Raw genomic sequence first — 26,050 nt, 5'->3', positions numbered from 1 at the left:
TCAGATTTAAAGAAATATTTATTGATATCACTGTACAGAGCTGTTGCCACAAAGAATATTTACAAAAAATCCAGGCTTCCTGGCACTTTATATAATTAGTTTGGGCCAGCTTAGACCAAACAAATCATTTGCATGCCAGAGGTGATTGGCAATACTGCTCAGGCTGTTGTATACTGTATTAGCTTGTGTTACATGTAGATGTACCAAAAACTTCCCCGGTAATGGCAAATATAGGGAACGTTGCCTGTACTGCATCTCCGCTTTGAGTGAAGCCTTGTATTTTTATCAATGTAGGCTTCCTCTGACTGGCTGAGGTGGAGAGGTGGGTGAATGATGTCACAATCTCCACCTCGACCAATCAGAGGAAGCCTTTTATTCACTGATCCTATATGGCAAAGATTCCGAATGAGAGACTCTCTCTAAATCTGGCAGTAGAGGCCGGTGGTTGTGCTGTACACAACACAGGCTACTACAGTATACAGCTATGGCCTGTCCACTCTGGCATTCAAATGATTTGCTTGGTCAAAGGTGGCTCAAACAAATTATCTACAGTGCCATGAAACTTGGAATTCTCTTCTGTTCCCCTTTGTTGTCTTTGCTTTTAGATATTTTTCTTTAATTGAATGAAAAATACAATGGCACGTGAATTTTGAACCTGTAGACGAAATGAAAGTATATATGCAGTACTGTATATCAAAACCTTTTTTAGTTTTAGATAGAGCAAGGAATGATTGGAACCGCTGTCTGTGTCTCATTGCTGTCTGTGTCCCCATTGGGGAGATTAACCCTGTGTCCATATTGGGGAGAATAACCCTCTCTCCTTGATCTGGTGATCATTGTTAGAGTGACAGAAAGTGATAGAAAATTCTAAATATTATTTTGGTAATGAAGTAGGAGGCGGGGGAAAATTACTCAACTGGTGACACCTGTTCCGGTTACAACTGTCTAAGGTAGTGGGTTGAATGAAAAAAATGATCTGATTTCAACATCCACACACTCATAATGGATGGGGAAATCATCACTGTCAGAATACACTGATCAGCCCTGCAGTCTATAGCCTGGGGAGCTGATCGAGCCGTGAAAATCTGACAGGGTGGTTGTACATAAGTTGATTGGTAGATCGGCTTCAGTATGGCCACAGTGTTCATACACAGATCAAAATTTTGAATTTCGATCCATGCATGGCGAGCTTAAGAGAGGATTTTTACTGGCACTTCATTTTGTGTCTCTAGGACTAGGAGTTAACAGAAATCTAAAAGGAGCAGACATGAAAAATAAACCAGTTTTTTTTTAACCCATTCCAACTGTATGCAAAACTAGAAAAAAGTTATGGCTATGGATACACTTTAAGTCTGTCTCAAACAAAATAGTGTGTGGGTTTACAAACAATGTGCATCTTCCACACCCAAGGTCTTGTGGACCCATTATAGCACCCAAGGTTCACATTATTTTCATTGATTAGTTGATTCTTTCATTCTAGATATTATACCTTTACCTTTATTTAAGATTTGGACATGCCATTTACTGGACCCAAAATGTACATACTTTTCTTTTCATATGTAACAGTTTATTCACTGAGATTAATCTTTTAAATTTAGTTGAGGTGTGGATGTGCCCTTTACTGTACCCACAATATGCAGGACCTTTATTTTGAATTTTGTAATTTACATACTCCGTGTGTGGCAAAATCAGATTCACAATAAAAAATGTATCTTCTAGAGTGTTTTCCATGGCAGTTTGCATTGATCCCCATAACAGTCAAGGTAGTCTTTTGTGATCAGAGTTCTTGAGGAATCGTGACGCACCTCACATGAAACTGAGGAGATGTTCTTTCTGTGGTGCATTGGAAGCTCCAGGATGCTAATCAAGGCATACGAGTTGTCTTCTTCTGACAGCGAGTGTTCTGAAGTTATTATTCCTGGAGTAGACTGACCATCTAACTTCCATGTAACCTCAATGACTGGTGGATAAAAACCACTTACAGAACATGCAAGATAGAGTGGATGGGAGCTTGTTGGAGACACCAAACTGGTCATAATGGATACAGAAGGTGCCTGGACATCTTCACCTGAAAAATATGTAAAATATAAATTCAATACTAAACCAAAGCAAATAAGAATAGTTACTCATAATAAAGATCTAACAATAGCATTCACAAATACAGTTATGCTCAAAAGTTTGCATTCCCTGGGAGAAATTGTGAAATGTTGGCATTTATATTGAAAATGTGACTAAAATATGACTCTTTTATTCAAGGATAGTAATCACATGAAGCCATTTATTATTACATTGTTTTTTGGCTCCTTTTAAAATCATAATGATAACAGAAATTACCAAAATGGCCCTGATCAAAAGTTTACCTACCCTGGAATGTTTGGTCTTGGACAGAAGGTGGCACACACAGGTTAAAATGGCTATTAAAGTATGTGGGTATGTATAGTCAATGAACTGTCTTTTATTCAAGGATAGTGATAACATGATGTAATTTATTATCACATAGTTTTTTGGCTCCTTTTAAAATTATAATGATAAAATAAATCACCCAAATGGCCCTGATCAAAAGTTTACATACCCTTAAATGTTTGGCCTTGGTACAGACACAGAAGGTGCCACACACAGGTTAAAATATAAATTAAAGGTTAATTTCTCACTTTTGTGGCTTTTTAAATCACAATTATTGTCTGTGTATAAATAGTCAATGAGTTTATTAGCTCTCACATGGATGCACTAAGCAGGCTAGATACTAAGCCATGGGGAGGAGAAAAGAACAGTCAAAAGACCAGCATAACAAGGTAATGGAACTTTACAAAGATGGAAAAGGATATAAAAATATATCCAAAGCTTTGAATATGCCTGTCAGTACTGTTCAATCATTTAATAAGAAGTGGAAATTTGGGGGATCTCTTGATACCAAGCCAAGGTCAAGTAGATCAAGAAAGGATTCAGCCACAACTGCCACAGGAATTGTTTGAGACACAAAGAAAACCCCACAATTTACAATAAAGGCTGCTCTGGAAAAATATGGTGTGGTTGTTTTTAAGGCGCACAATATGATGATACTTGAACAAAAAAGAGCTGTGTGATCAAGTTACCATAAAGAAGCATTTACTGCACAAGTTCCACAAAAAAGCCTGGTTACAATATGCCCAACAATACCTTAACATGCCTCATCTGGCTTTTTTATGGCATTGGCGCAGTAAAGGCTTCCTTCTGGCAGATCAACCATGCAGCTCTTTTTTGTTCAAGTATCATTGAATTGTGCTCTTTAAAAACAACCACACCGTCTTTTTGGAGAGCAGCCTGTATTTCTCCTGAGGTTACCTGTGGGTATTTCTTTGTATCCTAGGCAATTCTTCCGCCAGTTGTGGATGCAATCTTTCTTGGTCTACCTGACCTTGGCTTGGTATCAAAAGAGTTTTCCACTTCTTAATAAGGGATTAACCGCTAGCCGACTAGCCGTCGCAGCTATACTGCAGCAGTTTTGCACAGCCGTGCAAATCAGTATAGCTATACGTCGCTTCTTTAAGACATCACAGCAGGCGTGCCCCCACCGCATGTCCCCAGAGCCAATGCACATGCTCGGCGGGCACTTGCGATCGCTCGTGACAGAGCGAGAACCGTGATCTGTGTATGTAAACACACAAATCCCAGCTCAGGGAGAGGAGACATATCGTGTGATCATACTAAGTATGAACACTAATCTCTCTCCTCCCCTAGTCAGTCTAATCCACCCACAGTTAGAACACACCTAGGGAACACAGTTAACCCCTTGATTGCCCCCTAGTGTTAACCCCTTCCCTGTCAGTGACATTTATACAGTAATTAATGGCTATTTTTAGCTCTGATTGCTGTATAAATGTCAATGGTCCCAAAATAGTGTCAAAAGTGTCCAATCTGTCCGCTGCAATGTCGCAGTCCTGTCGCAGTCAGAGCATTACTAGTAAAAAAAATAATAATAAAAATAAATCTATCCCCTACAACTTTTGCGCAAACCAATCAATATACCCATATTGCGTTTTTTTTTTTTTTACCAAAAATATCTAGAAGAATACATATTGGCCTAAGCCGAGGGAAAAAAAAATGTTTTTTTTAACCCCCCTGGCGGTATTCCCGAGTGAGGCTCGGGGTGAAAATTCAGCACCATTAGCGGTAACCCCGAGCCAAACTCAGAATCGCATCGCAAGATGCAGGATGAGTATTCTTACCTTATCCCCTGGATCCAGTGATGTCCCCCCGCTGCTCGAGCAGCTCGTCCTCCGCTCTATCGATCTATCACAGAGCCGAGCTCCGTTCCCTGTGAGCGTTGCAACGCACGGGGACGGAGAACGGAGCCAAATTTAAAAAGTAAAACACACACATTACATACAGTATAATGTAATCTTACAGATTACATTGCTGTATGTAATTATTTCACCTCCCTTTTGACCCTAGTGGTCTGTCCAGTGCCCTGCATGCAGTTTTATATTATAGAAACTGTTCTTTCTGCCTGGAAACTGGAGATTGTCCATAGAAACTAAAACTGTCCCTATACATCACAAGTGTTTTTTGACCAGCTAGAAAACAGCGATAATAAATTAGAATCACTCGCAGAATTGAGGGATAGTGATTTGTGGGGAGATCCATCATCAAATACCGAAAATTAATGACAGTGACAATTCTGCAACTGAGCAAATTTCAGTGTTTTTGATTTGATTACATTATTGCATTTTTATTATTATTATATTATTATTTGGTATAATTCTTTATAGTTATTTATTATATTTTAATTTATGATTTTGTTTTTCAGATTTTATCATACCCGGGATGTCTACTAGACTGATTTGGACAGATTTAAGTGAGTTATTCCTAAGAATTACAGGACTACAATATAAAACTCCAAATTTCCATGCAAAATAATTGTACCGCTTTCAGCACCAAAAATTTAAAATAATCATACCGCCAGGGAGGTTAAAAAAAAAATGGAATATTTATTATAGTAAAAACTACAAAATATTGTGTCTTTTTCAAAATTGTCTCTATTTTTTGTTTATAGCACAAAAAATACAAGCCACAGAGATGATCATTTACCACCAAAATAAAGCTTTATTTCTGGGGAAAAGAAGGACATAAATTTTGTTTGGGTACATCAACGCACGACCGCACAATTGTCAGTTAAAGTGACGCAGTGCCATATCGCAAAAAATTGCCTGGTAAGGAACGGAGAAAATCATTCCAGGGCTGAAGGAGTTAAACAGTACTGACTGGCATATTCAAGGCTTTGGGTATCTTTTTATATCCTGTTCCATCTTTATAAAGTTCCATTACTTTGTTACGCAGGTCTTTTGACTGTTCTTTTCTACCTCCTCATGGCTCAGTGTCTAGCCTGCTTAGGGCTTCCAAGTGAGAGCTAACAAACTCATTGACTATTTATACACAGACACTAATTGTGATTTAAAAAGCCACAAAAGTGAGAAATGAACCTTTAGTTTATATTTTAACCTGTGTGTGGCACCTTCTGTGTCTGTACCAAGGCCAAACATTCAAGGGTATGCAAACTTTTGATCAGGGCCATTTGGGTGATTTATTTTATCATTATAATTTTAAAAGAAGCCAAAAAAAACTATGTGATAATAAATTACATCATGTTATCACTATCCTTGAATAAAAGACAGTTTTTTGGCATGATTAGTCATATTTTCAGTATAAATGGCAAAATTTCACAATTTCTACCAGGGTGCAAACTTTTGAGCACAACTGTATATACAGTGTGATTTCAAAAGGATGGTACAAAAGCAAAGCTGATTTATTCATAATGGAATGAACCAAACACAACATGAAAAGACACATTAAGGGCTCATTTACACTTGTTTCGGCTTCAACAAAATCAACAAGGCTTCGGACAGGCTTTGTTAAAGCTCTCTGAATACTAGTGAAAGCTCCTGTCACTAAGTAAAATAGTTAGCTTGCAGTCCTGTTTACACATGCTTTTGCTTTACTTTGCTTCAGCTTCGCTTCAGAAATTATACCCCATGTAGCATCAGTGGTGCTTCAAACTGTCTTTAACTGCTTCAGCCTGGGAAGATTTTACGCACCTCCTGACCAGCGCACTTTTTGTGATTCGGCACTGCGTCGTTTTAACTGACAATTGCGTGGTCGTGTGACATTGCACCCAAACAAAATCAAAGTCCTTTTTTTCCCCCCAATAGAGCTTTCTTCTGGTGGTATTTATCACCTCTGCGGTTTTAAATTTTTTGCACTATAAACAAAAAAGAGCGACCATTTCGAAAAAAAAAACACAATATTTTTTACTTTTTGCTGTAATAAATATCCACAAAAATATATTAAAAAAAACAAATGTTTTCCTCAGTTTAGGCTGATAGGTATTCTTCTACATATTTTTGGTAAAAAATCACAATAAGTGTATATAGATTAGTTTGCGCAAAAGTTATAGCGTCTATAAAATAGGGGATAGTTTTATGGCATTTTTATTATTCATTTTTTTTATTAGTAATAGCGGCGATTTGCGATTTTTTATCATGACTGCGACATTATGGTGGACACATCGGACACTTTTGACACTATTTTGGGAGCACTGTCATTTATACAGCGATCAGTGCTATAAAAATGCACTGATTACTGTGTAAATGACACTGGCAGGGAAGGGGTTAACCACTAGGGGGCGATGAAGGGGTTAAGTGAGTCCTAGGGAGTGATTCTAACTGTGGCGGGCAGGTAAATAAAACTCATAACATAGTTTTATTTACCTGCTTATCCTGCCATTAGATCCATTATTTTTACTATTGCTGCTAAAAGCCAAACCGTTCCACAAAACTGGTGGTTACAATTACAGCCTGAGCCTCAGCTTCTAAATGATCAGAGCAGCTGTCAATCAACCAGCAAAATAAAATACCAACCAGCAACAGAGATTTCTGTATATATTAGGGCTATTACTGATTAAAATTTTCGTGTTCGATTAATCGACTAATTCCGATTAACTATAATGCACATACAGATCCAACTACTTTTAGCTGATCTCCTTGCATTGCAACTCTGCATTAGTCAGTGGTAAATGTGGTATACACTATATACAATCACCCGACACTAGTTGACACTGACAATACGTTTTAAACTCAAACTGTAGCACTGACGTAAGTAATTTTTTTTATTAAACTTTAAGAAAAACTTAGAAAGTTAGTTTAACTTTAATTATAAAAATTATCTAGTATATTGACTGTCAGTCACTTTATAGTAGGCAAGTAGGCATCACTTTAGTAAGTCACGTAGACATACCAGTTTTTACATTTTGTTGTATCTTTTTACAACAATGTTAAAAACGGAGGTTATCAAATTTGCCTACACTTAGCTCACTGAATTATCCCAGTTAACCACATCCATATTTACCATCAGGCTGTCCGGTGACGTCGATGTCCGTGTCGTCACCGGAACTCCCTGAAGACGGCCGGCGGAGAGGTGAATACCGATCAAAAGAATTTTGATCGACCGAAAAAATTAACAATTAATTGAGGAATTAATCTTTAATTTTCACAGCCCTAGTATATATATATATATATATATTTTTTTTTTACTGATCCATATGCAGTGAATGTTATGTGCCTGTGTGTACAGGCACATTGAAAACAATAGTCTCCATTTACATCAGTTAAATAAAGGCCGGTATACCTAAAAACACTGTGTTTTTAGATATCAATGTGCAATAGACTTTAACTGAAGCTGACTGGATGAAAGCACAGGGGGTGACCACTATCCTGCATGATGGGACACACTGCGAGGGGCCTTCAAATGAATTTCCACACTTTTATACATATAACTTAGTTTAAAAAAGTTCAGAATTTTTTTAAAGAACCCTTGTATTAAATGAGGGCCTCTGAGAGAGCGAGATATTGGCAGAATTATCAGGCATTTATACCAATATGAGAAAACTCCCACGACTTCATTTACAAGGCAAAAAATTGAGTTATTTACATAAATGTAGCATTTAGATAAATTTTAAATATTTGACACTTGTCTAAGGTTGCTGTGCTGCTTTTTCTCGCCTATGTTCAGCTACTGGAGGCTTATCAGTGACACCCAGCAGTATCCTTTATGTTTGATAACTGAACAGAAAGCCAGCTGTGAAATAGCTTACCATTCCACCTTCTTTTCCATTATTTACAGAAATTGTTAAGTACATATAGTATTAAAAACTAGAGATGGGAAGGTTGGTGGCAATTAATTCAGATACAGATTAAATTGATTTGGAGTTCATTAACCGAACAACCCAGACTGCTTTTTTTTATTACCGTTTTTCATTTTTAACATAAAAATAACAGAAAAAAAACAATTCTTCGTCTCCTAAATGATATGCATTTATGGCCCTTTTGCTAAGGGCACACTCGTTTTTGGAAGCTTCGTTTGCTGTTATTTGTTTTTTTTTTTTTTTTTTTTTTAAAGGCAGGGAAAAAAGATTCTTGTTAGCCATAGATAGTAGCTAAAAATGGTGTTAACAAATTACAACACTGTACTGTTAAAAACCCTAATACAAAAAACGGTATGGTCAGATCTGAACTCTTCAAACCGGAAATGTACAAGTAAACCAGTAATAACACTTAGGCCTCTTTCACACGGGGCAGATCAGTAATGATCCGCCCCATGATGATCCACTCGCTCAGCGGGGATCGCTCCGTTGTCCCCGCTTAGCCGGCAGCTCTCCGCTCTCCTCTATGGGGATCGGATGAGCACGGACCGTGTGTCCATGTTCATCCGATCCGCTCTGCAGACGGATAGAAAAATAGGATTTTCCTCCGTCTGCAGAATCGGACTGTTGCGGAGGCGGAGGAAATCGGGTGTCTGCGGATGTTCATTCTCAGACACCCGCTATCCCATAGGGATGAATGTATGCCCGTATTTCATCCGCAAACGGATGGATGAAATACGGACATATCATCCGCATGTGTGAAAGGGGCCTTATTTTATCTTTTATTCTTATGTGTTTTTTTGTTGTTGTTTTTTGTTGTTGTTGTTGTTCTGGACAAGGGCAAAATTTTAGCAGTTCATTTGCAATTCAATTGTTACCAATTACCTGTATCTGCATTTTGCTCTTGAGACACTTTTTGGAATCAATATTGTTCAAATATATTTTTTTGATTGTAACAGGAAGGGCTGTTTTGGGCAAACTGCCCATCCCCTACAATGATTAGTGGAGTTTGCAATGATAAGTAGAAGTAGCAACTGCACATGGTCGCAGTCCTGATAAAAATCGCTACTAGTAAAAAAAAAAAATAATAATAATAAAAATGTCATAAATCTATCCCCTATTTTATAATGGTCTACACTACTATATATAGTAGGTGAGGTGGAAAAAAGACACAAGTTCATCAAGTTCAACCTATGTGTGTGATTATATGTCAGTATTACATTGCATATCCCTGTATGTTGTGGTCGTTCAGGTGCTTATCTAATAGTTTATTGAAACTTTCAATGCCCCTCGCTGAGACCACCGCCTGTGGAAGGGAATTCCACATCCTTGCCGCTCTTACAGTAAAGAACCCTCTATGTAGTTTAAGGTTAAACCTCTTTTCTTCTCATTTTAATGAGTGGCCACGAGTCTTGCTAAACTCCCTTTTGCCATTTTGTAGGCGCTATAACTTTTGTGCCAACCAATCAATATATATATATATATATATATATATATATATATATATATATATATATATATATATTACCAAAAATATATAGAGGAATACATATTTACCTAAACTGATGAAGATTTTTTTTTTTTTTTTTACATTTGGTATATTTATTATAGCAAAAAGTAAAATATATTGTGTTTTTTTTTTCAAAATTGTCATAGTTACATAGTTACATAGGTAAGGCTGAATAAAGACAATAGTCCATCCAGTTCAACTTGTGTGGGTGCATGTGTATCAGTGTCTATAATGCTTTCCCATATCCCTGTATGTTGTGGCCTTTAAGATGTACATGTAAAAGTCTTTTAAAGATATCCATACTCCCCGCAGCCACCACCAATTGTGGGAGAGAGTTCCATATCCTTATTGCCCTAACAGTGAAGAACTCCCTATGCAGTTTAAGGTTAAACCACTTCTTCTCCAGTCTCATTGTGTGGCCCTGTGTCCTTTTACACTCCCTATGACTGAATAGTTTATTTCCTATGCTGGGATCCCCATTGAGATATTTGAAGATCGCTATCACATCTCCTCTTAAGCGTCCTTTCTCCAGCGAGAATAAATTAAGTGTTTGCAGCCGTTCCTCGCAATTGTGGTCCTACAGTCCCCTTATTAGTTTTGTTGCCCTTCTTTGGCCTCTCTCCAGGTCCAGCACATCCCTTCAGGGGACTGGTGACCAGAACTGGACTGAAAACTCCAGATGAGGCCTAACCAGAGTTTTATAAAGTGGGCGAATTATTGTTTTATCCCTGGAGTATATCCCTCTTTTTATGCATGCTAATATTCTGGCGGCTAGTACCCCTAGATCCTTATCCATCCTTGACTTCCCCAGCTGTAGTCCACCTTGTGAGTATTTTACATTTATGGTTTTTGAACCCAAGTGCATTACTTTACATTTCTCCACATTTGCCATTTGTCTGCCCACTCCTTTATTTTATTCAGGTAATTCTGAAAAATGTCTATGGCCTGATGAGAGTTTATTACTCTGCTTAACTTGGTGTCATCCGCAAAAACTGAGACTGAACTATTCATCCCATCCTCTATATCGTTTATGAATATGTTGAATAGAATTGGTACCAAGACAGAACCTTGGGGTACCCCACTCACCACTCCAGACTAGTCTGAGTACATGTTATTTATCATTGCCCTTTGAACTCATCCCTGTAACCAGTTTTTTTACCTAAGTACAAACCCTATGGTCTAAGCCTGTAGACCTTAGCTTGTAAATTAAGCATTTATGGGTGACTGCATCAAATGCTTTTACAAAGTCCAGATACACCACATCTACAGCCCTCCCCATATCTAGATGGCTGCTCAGTTCCCCGTAGAATGTTAGCAGATTGGTCTGGCAGGAACGACCCCCTCATAAACCCATGCTGATTACCACTAATGATATTCTTCTTTTCAGCAAAACTTTGGATGTAGTCCTTAATCATCCCCTCCAATAATTTACCCACTATTGATGTTAGGCTGACTGACCTATAATGCCCAGGAATATGTCTCTGTCCTTTTTTGAATATTGGTACCACATTGGCTTTCCTCCAATCAGCTGGTACCAATCCTGTCAGTATGCTGTTCACATAGATCAGGAACAATTGTCTGGCTATAACTTGACTGAGTTCTCTGAGGACTCACGGGGGGAAAGCCACCTGGTTCTGGTGATTTATTTGTGTTGAGCTTACTAAGTTTACCTTTGGCTCTGGCCTCTGTTAGCCACGTGGATATGTCTTGTGTTGTGCCACTAACACTACAGTCGCTGTCCGCAAACCCTTCTTTTTCTTGCGTAAAAACTGTCGCTCTTCTTTTGTTTATAGCACAAAAAATTTAAATTGCAGAGGTGATCAAATACCACCAAAAGAAAGCTCTATTTATAGGAAAAAAAGGGCATACATTTTGTTTGGATACAACATCGCACAACAGTGTAGTTGTCAGTTAAAGAAATGCAGTGCCGTATCTTAAAAAATGGCCTGGTCATTAAGGGGGTAAATCCTTCTGGGGCTGAAGTGGTTAAGCATTGCAAGCAGCATTGAAAGGTGTAAAATGCAAACGCTGGGGTAAGAATTTTAACAAATAGTTTAATGGGGAATATTTATTTTATTCAGCTATAAAGCACTGAGGATTTAAAACTGCTCGAAGGGTTGATTTTTAATGACAAAAGGTAGAGATTAAAACAAAAAAAAAAACTGTTTTATATTTTCATGTAATTAATTTATTTATGCAGACTTGCATACTTAAAAGGAAAAATATGTGTAGCACTATACCAAAGTACTAAGTCATAAATATACGTGAAAACATATATCCAAAATACAAACTTGGATCTAATTCATATATAATATGTAAAACCAGACATAGTGATCAAAACAATATTCAGTGAATAAATATTATTTTAAAATTATAGTTTTAGAGAGTGTAGTCCATAACCACTTTTTAAAGTGCAAGTGCCACCGCAGTCCTAAAAAAAGAAAATCGGTACCCAATTTAAGTAAAAACTTCCAGAGAAGTGTACTCTTCCCAAGTGCAACACCACCACCACCATGAGAATGGAGGAGGCTTACCGGAGAACTTAGACTTAGCTAGGCATATGCCCCCCAAGTCATAAAGGCTTGTGTACAAAACTTGGCCCGATGAATGTAAGTAGTCCACAGTCTCAGCTCACACCACAATTCATGAGAACATCAATTGGCAGAAGATCGTTATTGTCCAATAAAGGACGGGATAGTAGTATTGTGCGTGGAACCATGAAAATAAAAGTCTAACATAGCGTAATACTGTCATACAGAAAAGCTTTAATATAAAAAGTGAATAAAACACTCACATTTTAAAGGTATCAATCAGCATATAGATAAATGCAAGCGATGTCTGCAAAGAAGTCCACCCAACGTGTTTCGACTACGGAGTCGTCATCTGGGGTGTGGACCCCCCACAGCATCGCTTATAAAGAGATGGTGACCCCCAAGACGTTTATGGCACCAAAACACTTCCACCTGATATCACGTCCGGTTGGAAACCGGAAGGACGTGACTAATTACAGGCCGTTTTTTTTAAATAGTAATTATATTTCTCCTTTAATGCTGTCATGCATATCAAAAATGGGTACTAGAGTCCATTGATAAAAAGACCGCCCCATCAGAGCATCTAAAAACGTATTCTGTCCCCCACTATACTAAGCGTATATTCCAAATAGCCAAGCCTCACTTCTAATGTGCTACCGGCCAATGAGCTGTCTCCAGCTTGGCCTCTCCATGAGAAAGAGGCTTGGCTCTACCCACTTCCGGTTCAACACCTGTCTACCTAGCCACTTTCTGAAAGCGAGGCTTGGCTAAAAAAAACTAAACAGGAAGCACACGCCGACATAGCACACATCCGGTGTGCCGTCGGCTAATCGCAGCACATAACATAAGCGAGGCTTAGTTATCACAGCATCTGATGACTTGCATACTTACCAACTGTCCTGAATTTGCCGGGACAATCCCGATTTTCAGACAGTTGTCCCGCAATGTCTGTATCTTGGGCAGTGTATTGGATCTGGGCATTGGGGGGCATCTGAAACCTCCCTGTCCCAGAACCAAGACAGCCCCTGTCACCTGTAGTCAAGCAGCCAGCTGCCATTCCATGTGGTCTCCAGCCCCCAAGGACACATTTGGACAGCATCATTGTCAGTTTGGGGGGGGGGGAGTGTTAGATGCACTAGCATATTTAGATACACTAAACAAATTGAACCAAATCTCCAGCTAATACTTTATAAGCAGTTACCGTTTTTCCTTTTGAGATAAAGGTTTTACATAAATGAATAAAAGCTGATTATTGTAAACACCCTTGTCAGTGGCAAATGACTTGTCTCAGCACTTTTACTGCCACATCTGCAGGACAGATTGTTCTCTTGAAAAACAACAGACTTACTGGCAGGATCACCAGCTCAAAATAAAGGAAAGAAAAATAAGAAAACAAATGCAGCCGTCACATCTAACAACTGGTAAGCTGCAATATAATAACTGCTTCTGGTTTTAATACTGCTTTAAGTGGGCATAACGATACAATTTAACAGCGCTCTAAAATATTATAATATAGGAATGAATTTTCACATTTTTACATGCACATTACAGTTCCATTCTTGCTATGATGGATAACCGGGCTTAAAACAATGTTTTCTGCAAAAACAGTAATGTACTCCTAAATTTTAGCTTTGTATGTACAAACACACTAAGAGACCCCTCTATTGTAAAATATTCTAAATTGTATATACAATAAACCCTTAACTCTCAAATGTGTAAATTGATATTTTTCTCATTGCTCTATATAATTGTGTTACAGCACTTACTAGAACATTAACCAAGTATAAATGAGATTGCTTTTTATGCTATTATAAATGTTTTCACAGTTTGCACAACTTTCACCCAGGACTTTAGAAAATGTATAAATCCCGAGTGAAGGTTGTGCAAATCTGTGAAAATAATTTTAAATAAACTGTAGACACACTTTCAGTGAACATATAATTGTATCAATTCTGCCTATGGATTTTATCAAAAATATTCGGTGCCATCTAGTGGTAAATAATGTGTAGTTTCATTAAGATCTAGCAGGATGATGATGAATATAATCCAATTTTGAGGGAAGAGAGGGGAGACAGAAGAAAGAAAAGGATATATGCTATATAGCAGAATGTATACAGTGGAGCAGTGTGGAGTATAGAATGCATAATGCAGCATAGCGGATGGGGCAGTGCTAGCTATAGAACGTACAGCACAGCATTCAAGGTAGGGTGGCCCGGATTATGGATTGTACAGCACCAAGTTCAAAGTAGTGCATTATAGGGTATTATAGTGATAGGCAATGCAGGGTAGGTCAGTGCAGAATAGAGTGCAACAACATACAGGGTAGTTTGGCGAGGATCACAGAATGTGAACCACTGCATATTATGCCCTGTACACACAGTCGGACATTCCGATGTCAAAATCCGCCTGATTTTTTCCAAAGTCAAAATCCGTCCGATTTTTTCCAACAGATTTTGGGCCAAACTTGTCTTGCATATACATGGTCACACAAAGTTGTCGGAAAATCCGATCATTCAGAACGAGGTGACGTACAACACGTAAGACGGGACTATCAAGAGGCCAGTAGCCAATAGCTTTCGTCTCGTAATTTATTCTGAGTACGCGTGGCACTTTGTCTGTCGGAATTGTATAAACATGATCGGAATTTAAACAATCGTATTTTGTTGTCAGAAAATTTTAGATCCAGCTCTCAAACTTTGTGTGCCGGAAATTCCGATGGAAAAGGTCCGATGGAGCCCACACACGATCGGATTTTCCGACAACACGATCCGATCGCACATCTTCCGTCGGAAAGTCCGACCGTGTGTGCAGGGCATTAGCGTTGGGTGGCACAGAGTACGAAATGTACAGCTGGGATGGAAGAAATAATGCACAACCCCTGCGAAAGCAAAGTGACGGTGTGAAATAAAGATACTATAGTTCAGCATAGGGGGATAAGAATGTACAGCCTAGAGCAGTGGTTCTCAATCCTGTCCTCAAGTACCCCCAACAGGCCATGTTTGCAGGTTTTTCTTTATCTTGCACAGGTGCTTTAAATCGGAGTCAATGGTTTGGTATTTTGGACAGCTATTTTATCTAAGAGAAACTCCCAAAACATGGCCTGTTGGGGGTACTTGAGGACAGGGTTGAGAAACATTGGCCTAGAATAGAGAATGGGACAGCATGACGTGAAGAATGTAGCGCAAAGCTTTCAGAGTGAGGTGGCATTAAGTAGACCAAGTTCACAAAGTGGGATAATGGCTGCCCTTAGTGTTCTATGCACGCCAAACACCCCCAAAAAACGACAAAACCTTTTTTGGAGTGAAATGTGATGCGTGGTCCACTAAATTGTTTTTAGTAAGCCCGCCTTCCAAGACCATTTGAACAATTTATTTTCACTTACCACCATAAACGCTGAGCTGGGTCCCATCTCCCCAGATGTGAAGATAGGGGCTCTTAGTCATCAAGCACCAGTACAAAGCGCTGTCATTTGTGGCGACATTAGCGATGTGCAGAAAGTGAGTACTGCTGTTGCTTCTGATTGGCCGGTAGCGCTCCAGGGAGGTGTCACCCCAGTGGATGGTGGTGTCATTGGCATGGTGGAGGATATAAGTGGGTGGACTCCCAGGCAGCTGTTTAAACCACTGAACGCTTAAATGCCAAATCTCCTCGCCTTCAACAAAGCAGCCCAGAATAGCCGAATTTCCTTCAGCGACTGAAACGTGTTTATATTGGTTGACTGTGAATTGGGAGGTGCCTTTAATGCAAAAAATTGTACATTTATTAGATATAGAATGCTAATTAAGAACAACACCAAACAATAAAATACCCAGTATTACACAAAAGACCATTTCTGACAGTTTTTCTGAATACCAATGGTTTCATGTTATCTGAGCTGTAGCAGCTCCACCCACCACAGGTTGCCTGCAGAAAAATACAGGAGGAAGCAGAGACAAGACAAGTGACCCTGCACAAAGAGTGACCAGTCTTTTTTAGAGGAACAGTTAGTTTCACACTAGATTACTGTGCAGATCTGGAAGAAATACACAAAATTTAAGACAAAATTTGCTGATCCCAGAGGTCAGTTTTAACCACTTGCCGACTGCGGCAGCATGGCACGGCTGGGAGAAATTACGTTATGTAACTTCGCTTCACCCTGTGGCCACTAGGGGTGCACGCACGCACACCCACTGCTCTTCCACGAAGCCGATGCGAGTGCCCAGCGGTTACGATCACCGTCGGGCTCCTCCGATCACGGCTGGCACACGGAGAACTGGGATCTGTGTGTGTAAACACACAATTTCCAGTTCTCTGAGGGGAGAAGAGACAGATTGTCTATTCATACAGAGTATAAACAGTGACCTGTCATCGCCCCTACACAGTCCCCTCCCCCTTCAGTTAGAATCACCTCCCAGGGAACACAATTAACCCTTTGAGTGCCCTCTAGTGCTAACCCCTTCCCTGCCAGTGCCATTTTTACAGTAATCAATGCATTTTTATAGCACTGATCGCTGTATAAATGCCAATGGTCCCAAGAAGGTGTCAAAATTGTCTGATATATCTGCCATAATGTCGCAGTCCCGCTAAAAATTGCAGATCGCTGTCATTACTAGTAAAAAAAATATAATAATAATAAAAATGCCATAAAACTATCCCTTATTTTGTAGACACTATAACTTTTGCGCAAACCAATCAATATACGCTTATTGGATTTTTTTAACCAAAAATATGTAGAAGAATACACATCGGCCTAAACTAAGGAAAAAAATATATTTTTAATGTATTTTTGGGAAATATTTATTATAGCAAAAAGTAAAAAATATAGCATTTATTTTTTTCAGAATTGTCGCTTTTTTATGGTTTATAGCGCAAAAAATAAAAGCCACAGAGATGATCAAACACCACCAAAAGAAAGCTCTATTTGTGAGAAAAATTTTTTTGTTTGGGTGCAACGTTGCGCGACCGTACAATTGTCAGTTAAAGCAACGGAGTGTCGAATCGCAAAAAAGGGCTCTGGTCGGGAAGGGGGTAAAATCTTCTGGGGCTGAAACAGTTAAACCAGAAGAGGGGTGTAATCTATTTTCTGCATGACTCCATTTTTAATTATTGCATTCCCATGCAGCATGCAATGCAAAACTCCATATATTCCCTAGGACGATAACGACAACAGGGCTATGTTGTCACTGACTCATAACTGACTTTTTTCCCATAGGAGAAAATCTTACAGAGACCCTGTCACCAACTTAAAATATTGCAGATAAAACTACTGAAAGATCAAAGATTTTAATGCATTCTTGCTGCATTTTACGTTTTATTCTCATGAAATCTGAACTTGCTAGAAAAGTTGGCTACTCGAGGACAGTCAATTCACTAGCACAGCCTTCTCCCTCCTTGCATGTCTGTCATAGCCCTCTCCCTTTCTGGGAGTGTCTAATTACTGCCCCTCCTCTCATTTCCCTACATCATGGGTATATTATAGTTGAAATGAAATGCCCGATGACAGGGTCTCATTAAAAAATGCAGCTCTCAGACAGGGCACAGGAATTTCGTTGTTACAGCCATGATAATGACTCAGCAACAATTCACTGATAAAGAACTAGCAGGGGATCAAAGCTGGCCTCCACCCAAAAAAAAAAAAAAAAACATGTTTAAGGTAGTGCTCCACTTTAAAACATAAATATATTTCAAGCCTCATAAAATGGATTTGTACCATGTATCCTGCATATACAGTTGAGTTCACTTACTAGAAATGGATATGATCAGCAGGAAACAAGTGACAGATGGGATCGCCATGGCTGGAGGATGTCTTGGAAATGACAGCTTGCGCTCGTCAGCTCTGAATTATTCTGGTTTCCTGTAAATAACTGCCAGTTACTACAAATAAAATCAGGACTTTATCATAGCTGAATACACTATAGGTTCAGTTGATCAACGTTTTCACCCATGATGCACACAGCCCTCATCAGCCAAGATTCACCCAACTCACATACGTTTCAGGTAAAAAATGGGTGACATTTGGGCACATTTTAGGTGAATATAGATAAAAAGACCCCAATGTTTACATCTTAATTTTTTACAGTTAATTAACTGTTCTTATTTCCTCCCTTTGGTCTGTTAAATATACCATTTGAAGTGTTTTGTTATCTTTGTTAAATGCCAAAAAAAAACCTGTGGGTCCTGTGAGAAATCCAGTGCTGTCTTGTGTACACTGTAGTTTTATCTCAAACATCCTTATCAGGAAGTATCCCAGGACTACAGAACACCTCCCACTACGGTATTAAAGTATTTGAGAACCATCACCTTGAAAAACAACCTATTCAGTTTAAAATAGAAATGAAAGGCATAACATTTTACAAATAATAAATCTAATAAATACCTTAGGTATATTTTAGGTCTGTTACTGATTACAATTTTCGTGTTTGATTAATTGATTTTTTTAAATCGAATAATCGACTAATTTCGATTAATTATAACGCACATACAGATCCAACTACTTTTAGCTGATCTCCTTGCATTGCAACTCTGCATTAGTCAGTGGTAAATGTGGTATACACTATATACAATCACCCGACACTAGTTAGTTTCCACAATCCATGACTTAACTTCACAGTTCACACAAATACGTTTCAAATTCAGACTGTAGCACTGACGTAAGTAATTTTTTTTCCACAGTAGGTGACAATCCCTCCACCTTCGGTCTAACTAATCACTCTCATCCTATGGCATGGTCCCCTGTGCAAACCGGTGGTCATGCAAGCGGGTATCCAAAGGGTTAACACGGACCATAAACTTGTATCACGTCTCCTTAGATCTCAGCAAGGATGCCAGGCCATGGGTAGAAAGAAAAGATCTATGTGCTCAGCGCTTAAGTATAAGATTTCATTTTTGTGTTCAAACACAAACTACTCACATACAGATGATAAAAACACAGCATATAAAGCCGACTTAGTTCCGTAGGGCAGCAGCAGGTGACGTCATGCGTAGCTCCTCCCCCGTACGCGTTACGTTCAATCAGAACTTCGACATCACTGGACTTCTCCCCCCTTCCCTTCATTAGCAGACAGAGGCACTTGAGAAAGGGGGAGGAGTCCAGTGATGTTGATGTCTGTGACGTCACAGGATTTCCGACGGAACTCCCTGAAGACCCGGAAGCCAGCGGAGAGATGAATACCGATCAAAAGAATTTTGATCAATTAATCGAGGAATTAATCTTTAATTTCCACAACCCTAATTATTTTCCCTTTTTATCCCCTCTTTTTCAGCTGCACAAGAAGCAAAAATGCCCAGAGAGGTGGGGGAGGAGAAACAGCAGTGGTTTTCCTAGTGGTTTTCCTAGTGAATGATTGTGCAAGGTGGGGGGGGGGGGGGGGGGGTGGGTGTCAGCACAAGTCTGATCATTAGAGGAGAGCAAGCTGAGTTCTTAGTATATACAAAGAGCAGGGCCAGACTAAGAACATCATGGGCCTGGTGCTGAGGATTTTGGTGGGGCCTTTTATAAACAATAAATAAATAAAAAGGCAAACTATTTTTTGTTATAACAAATTAAATTAAAGAGGGAGAGGGAGGATGAGAGAGAGAGAGAAAGAGAGAGAGAGAGAGAGAGAGAGAGAGAGAGAGAGAGAAAGGGGATAAAAGAGGTGTGAGGGGTAAGGGAGGGAGGATGAGAGAGAAAGGGGGGGATGAGAGAAGGAGGATGCACATGAGCATGTGTGGGAATGACATCAACGCAGCCTGGCCAAGGCAAGTCACCGAAGGCACAGAACCCAGAAGGAAGACCGGGTGAAGATGGAAGTGCCCGGGCCCCACCGGATTGATCACAGCACAGCACTGGAGGGCTCAGTCTGACAATATAAGTGTACCCTAATGTGCTAATATGCTGTGCATACTTGTACATTATGGCATAACCTACCCCAGGGCCTCTAAAAAGTAGTAATGTTAGAAAAGTTTACTACCGCTTTAATATCACAAGAGCCTCTCATGGGGCCCAATACTGACCCTGTGGCCCTTGGGCAGTGCCTAAGTGCATAGTTGTCAACATTTAAAAAATAATTTCAGGGACGCTTTTTTTTACAAGTGCTATATTTAGAGTAGCTGACATCCCCTATGTTCCTCTATACATCACAATAGTAATTTCAAAATTAAATAAGTACTAATAATGGGGCAGAACAAATATGAGGACTGTGAGATTTCCTTTAGTTGAACTGACAAAGGTGTACCCATTCTAGAGCTGGTAACATTGAGGATATTCAGTATAATTTTAAAGAACAGTTTTTGTGGGTAAGAGGCATAGGGGAGGAGTATGGATGGTATAAAAGTGGGAAGTATGTGCAGGTGAGGGAGAGGAATGTGGAGGGTCTAACAGTTGGCACTATGTACATGAGAGGAGTGCACAGGGTATGGCAGAAGGCAATATGTACAGGAGAGGAGTGTAAAGGGTATGACAGTGGGCAGTATGCTCAGCAGAGGAGTGTAGAGGGTATGACATTGGGCACTATGTATAAGAGAAGAGTGTGGAGGGTATGACAGTGGGCACTATGTACAGGAGAGAAGTGTGGAGAGTAGGACAGTAAGCAGTAATTACAGGAGAGGAGTGTGGAGGGAGGGTATGACGGTGGGCACTATGTATAGGAGAGGAGTATGGAGGGTATGACAGTGAGTAGTATGCACAGGAGAGGAGTGTGAAGGATATGACAGTGAGCACTATGTATAGGAGAGAAGTGTGGAGGGTATGACAGTGGGCACTATGTATAGGAGAGAAGTGTGGATGGTATGACAGTGAGTAGTATGTACAGGAGAGGAGTGTGGAGGGTATGACGGTGGGCACTATGTATAGGAGCGGAGTGTGGAGGGTACGACAGTGGGCACTATGTACAGGAGAGAAGTGTATGACAGTGGGAACTATGTACAAGAGAGGAGTGTGTAGGATATGACAGCGGGCGTTATGTATAGGAGAGAAGTGTGGAGGGTTTGACAGTGAGCAGTATGTATAGGAGAGAAGTGTGGAGAGTATGGCAGTGGGCACTATGTATAGGAGAGAAGTGTGGAGAGTATGATAGTGGGCACTGTGTATAGGAGAGGAGGATGAATTAATTTGGGAAGGAAAAATGTAAAGGTTTGTGGAAAGATGTTTAGGGACTGCGTAGTGGTTAAGCGGGCCATACATGAATTGAAATTACACCAATTAAGCAGAGACCAGCCATAGTCGATCTATGTAAGGGCTAGCTGGTTTTACACAAGTCAATCTATTAACCGACTTGAGTACAACCAGCCTGTCAGGTTTTCCTCAAAACAATCAGTGCTGCCAGCTATAGTTAGCAACACTATACCATTGTATTCACTGGCAGAACACAATAACACTGCGGGAGTGATTGCCCCATTCACAGGTCAGCAGATGAGAGGGTGTGTGGGGAAAGGCTGGGGAGAGATAGTAGTCAGTCCCTGGGTAGGCACTGGTTAGTATCAGAGCCAGATACACACAGGTTACATACGCCACGATCGTTAGAGCGAGAGCAATAATTCTACCACTAGACCTCCTCTGTAACTCTAAACATGTAACCTGTAAAAAAAAATGTAAAGCATCGCTTAGTACACAACAAAAAATTGTGCTAACTTTAGTGTTTTTTTTATGAATGAAACAGTTTCTTTCCAAAAAAAAAGTTAGAAAAATTGCTGCGCAAATATCGTGTAACGTAAAAAAGTTGCAAAGACCACCATTTTATTCCATAGGGTGTATGCTAAAACAATATATAATGCTTGAGGGTTCTGAGTAATTTTCTAGCATAAAAAAATGATGATTTTTACATGTAGGAGAGAAGTCTCAGAATGGGCCTGGGTGGCAAGGGGTTAATTATCATAAGTAATATACAAATAATTATTATAAGCACTGTGAGTTCATCCTCTCAGTCTGCTGCAGAGTGTTCCAGCTTGTATTTATACTGGCTGCTCTGTGTGTACCTTATGACAGACTGCGCAAGGAGCCCTGTATCTCCGGAACCATAGATGATAGCAGCCCCATATTTTAACCAGTGCTGGAGTGGGGCTTTAGCTACTTACCCCCCCCCCCCCCTCAAATGTGGGGTCTCTGTGAGGATTGATCGGCGAGCTACAATCCTCAAAGTCAATCTTTTTTTTTTTTGGGCAAATGGGCCTATCTTGAGAAAGGGGCCTGGAGCTGCAGCTCCAATAGCCCCTATGTTAATCCGGCCCTGACAAAGAGAAAAGGATACTTTTTCATACCAGCACATGGTACAGCAGGCACATATAAGAAGTCTGAAATGTTGGGTTTTAATGTTCTTAAGGAAGGGGAGGTGTTTTGTAGCCCTAACCTATTCCTGTCTCAGAAAGAGAATGCTGCTCCTCCATAGATACCAAAAAGTGAGCAGTGCCAGCCTACAGCAGAAAGAGAAAGGGCCAGTTCACACCACATGCAGTCCAGTGTGTTTTTTTTTTCTGCATCATGGAACGCATGGAAAGTAGGTTATATGGTTTCCAATGGCTATAGTTCACACCAGTGTGGTCAGTTCCAGGGCGTTTCAGTTCCAGAAAAAAAGCAGAATATTCTGCATTTTTCCTGCACTGGAACATGGTAAAGCATATAAACAAATGCATTAGAACGCACTGGAATGCATCAAAAAGTACAGTAAAAACAGGAAAAAAAGTATCTGGAATGCATTTGGGAGCGCACTAAAAAATGCATCAAAAATGCACCAGAGCGTGTCAAAAACACACATGAAATAACACATCTGGAAATGATCTGGAGTGTGTTTTTTGTGGTGTGAACCAGCCCTTAGATAGAAGATGCAATTTATTTCATTATTGTTCCACTAAAAAAAAAAAAAAAATGGAAATATAAGAGCTGCCTTTGGCTGCTTCCTTTTAAGCTTGGCTGTCTTTGGCTTCAGTACTTGCGAGATCACTGACCAGGAACAGTCATGATGGATACTCCTCTATGTGCACTCCTAATTTGGCCAAACACACAGCAACTTTCCAGCAATTTGTATCACTTTTTATTGAATTGCACTGCAAACAAAAACCCAGGTCAGTAAATATAGAGCAAAAGAGAGCGCACCCCAGCCTAGTGTAATTCCGTTTAATAATAAATATCATTAAAAAGATAGAGGGTTGCACTTCCCAGGTGAGCAAATGTGGAAATTATTTTGGGATTGGGGTTTCCATGATTGAACCCAGAAAAAATCAGATCACTTTCAAAGACAATTCAGTCGTTTTTTTGTTCGAATTGATTTTAATAACCTGAATAGAAGTTGTCAATTTGTCCGGATTGATCAACCAAATCCCAGTGGTCAATTATATGGGTGGTAGATTGCTGGTTTTGGGCGTCCAATTTAAGGCTAGGTTCCTATTACTGTGGGTCTGGAACGCATACATAATCACACGCATTCCCGACCCGTAGGCAAATGTACTGCCCTTTAGCAGAGTTACAGGAGTGCCATTATTTGGTAATGGCACCGCCACGCATTGGCTAAATTGGCACGCTTTCACACATGAAAATCCACCTGGTGCTGCAGCACCATGTGGCTCAGTGTGGCGCAATAAAAAAAAGGGGGGTCAGGGACTTGGTTGCCAATGTTTCTGTGGGTAGGGCAGCCCATTGAAACAAATGGGCTGCCTACATGCAGAACGCAGGGCGCAATAGTATCAATCTAGCCTCAATCATCTGTTCATAGTCAATCAAAGTGGTAAAATTGCATTAAAATTTTAAGGATAAACTTGTCAACTGGGGATAGCCACACATGGGATGAAATTCAGCCAGTCACCTCTGTAACATTTTGAAAATATGCCCCTTTTTAACCATCCACAACTCTTTCCATGTTTTGCTTACGTTTCCATAATTTATCCCCTCTCTAGTCTATCATAAATGCTGCTGCCAGACTCATCCACCTCACCAACCATGATGCTACTCTTCTATGCTTATCCCTCCATTGGCCCAGCTTGCCGTACATACAGTATAGAATTAAAAAAAACAACATCCAAGGCCATCCACAACTCTTCTCCAATCACCAACCTCATCTGCAGATATTACCCAAATCATCCTCTCTGCTTCTCCCAAGACCTCCTACTCTCTAGCTCCCTTGTCTTCCCATCCCATGCTCATATCCTGGACACCTCCAGAGTTTCTCCTATCCTCTGGAACTCCTTACCCCAATCCAATCTCCCGCTGAGCTTGACTTTAGGCGATCCCTAAAAACTCATCTGTTCAGAAAGAGAAAAAGTACAGTTTTCTGCTAAAAAAAAAAAGGATATTTCCTAACATTGTGCCAAACTAAACTTTAACCCTGTAGCAAACTTTTTTTCGAAAAATACCTGGATATTTTTTTATGGTAAAAATTGTTTCATTCTTTGTCAGTCATTTAATGTCAGCAAGGCAGGGGTTAAGCTTACACCACAAATAGTAGGGCGCATCGCCAGGACTCACCTGATAGTTGCGTCAACTGTCACCTTGCCCAGTAATAGAAACAGTCAAGGCTGTCCTTGGCAGACAAATGTCAGATTCTCATGCTGCTCTGACGGTAGGGAAGGAGGAGGGCGGGACGCACCCAGCTGCACTGAGATGACAGTTACTTGTTTTTGTTCCTTGTTTTTGTGATGGGAGATTTAGTCCCAAAAATAACAAACAAGACCAAAAACATGATGGTTGAGAGCAACCTGTGCAAGCCGGGTTATTATCTGTGATGGCAAATCTTGTACGACTAAAAACATGTTTTTTAATGCTTGTTTAATTCGAATTAAAGAGCGAGTGCAGATAGTGATTAAAATGCAGGCCTGGAAACAAAAGTGACATTTTAATTACAGGTCGAGTGCACTATTGGCTTCTTATAAGTCCAATAATAATTTACTTGCTGACCAAGCCTTTTCTGAAACTTTTTGTTTACAAGTTTAAATTAGTAAGCAAGAAAATTACTTAGAACCCCCAAAAATTATATATATATTTTTAAGCAGAGACCCTAAAGAATAAAATGGCAATCATTGCAATTTTTTATGTCACCCGATATTTGTGCAGCAGTTTTTCAAAACAATTTTTTGGGGAAAAAATACACTTTTTAAAATTTGAATGCAAAAAAACACAATACATAACCCAATTCTTTGTAAAATATCAAAAAGCCGGTGTTATGCCAAGTAAATAGATACCTAACATGTCACACTTTAAAATTGTGCATGCTTGTGAACTGGCAACAAGCTTCGATATCTAAAAATCTCCATAGGCTACGCTTTAAAAACTTTTATAGGTTACTTGCTTAGAGTTACAGAGGAGGCCTACTGCTACAATAATTGCTCTTTCTTTAACGCTTCTGGTGATACCTCACATGTGTGGTGCGAACACCGTTTACATATATGCGTGAGTGACTTACATATGCGTTTACTTCTGCGCATGAGCAGGGCCGTCTTTAAGGCAGGGCAAAAGGGCCAACTGCCCTGGGCCCTGCCATTGTTGTGGGGCCCAAACCAGCTGTCTCATACTTGCCAACTATCCCAGTTTTTTGAAGTTTTAGTCATATGTGAAGTGCTGGTACTAATGCTGCCGAGCTATGCCTTATTGTTGTGTAGAGATGACTCACCTGCAGACCCTGTGTTGGCATGTAAATAACCGTCATTCATATGTAAATAGCGGCGGCATTACTAAGTAAATAGCTGCAGCCAGTGGCAATGATATGTAAATAATGGCGGCATTCATATGTATATCATGGCCCCCTTCAGTGAGGAGATGATGTACTATAACCTCTAGCAACTAATCAGTGAGCAGTAATACTGTAAAGTAATCTCTAGCAACCAAATAACAAGCAGAACTCATTTGCTGTAACCTCTAGCAGCTAATCAGTGAGCCGTAATGTGTGTTGTAAC

General features: G+C 39.8%; 1 protein-coding gene across 1 annotated transcript; it reads right to left on the bottom strand.

The window, feature by feature from the left end:
• On the bottom strand, positions 1–24,714 carry LOC143974203 (immunoglobulin lambda-1 light chain-like). Its single transcript, XM_077475357.1, has 4 exons — positions 24,627–24,714; positions 17,938–18,047; positions 15,597–15,950; positions 1–2,068 (listed from the first exon to the last, which is right to left on the bottom strand). Exons 2-4 carry the CDS (start codon positions 17,984–17,986, stop codon positions 1,716–1,718), a joined length of 756 nt encoding a protein of 251 aa, XP_077331483.1. The 5' UTR covers positions 17,987–18,047; positions 24,627–24,714; the 3' UTR covers positions 1–1,715.
• Positions 24,715–26,050: the final 1,336 nt, after the last annotated feature.

This window comes from Lithobates pipiens, unplaced genomic scaffold (assembly GCF_037356315.1).
Source record: "Lithobates pipiens isolate NorthernLeopardFrog02 unplaced genomic scaffold, aLitPip1_a1.2 Scaffold_1, whole genome shotgun sequence".
NCBI classification, from domain to species: domain Eukaryota; kingdom Metazoa; phylum Chordata; class Amphibia; order Anura; family Ranidae; genus Lithobates; species Lithobates pipiens.
Note: the sequence above shows the minus strand (reverse complement) of the source record. Positions and strands in the feature narration are given on the sequence as shown.

Bases quoted from the DNA above. Each gene is read 5' to 3' on its own strand.
- LOC143974203 (XM_077475357.1), bottom strand. From the start codon at position 17,986: ATGGCGATCCCATCTGTCACTTGTTTCCTGCTGATCATATCCATTTCT. The intron at 15,951-17,937 runs GTAAGTGAACTC...TTTGCATTAAAG, and splicing joins GCTGATCATATCCATTTCTA to GCACCTCCCAATTCACAGTC. The intron at 2,069-15,596 runs GTAAGTGAAAAT...CATATTTTTCAG, and splicing joins CCAGCTCAGCGTTTATGGTG to GTGAAGATGTCCAGGCACCT.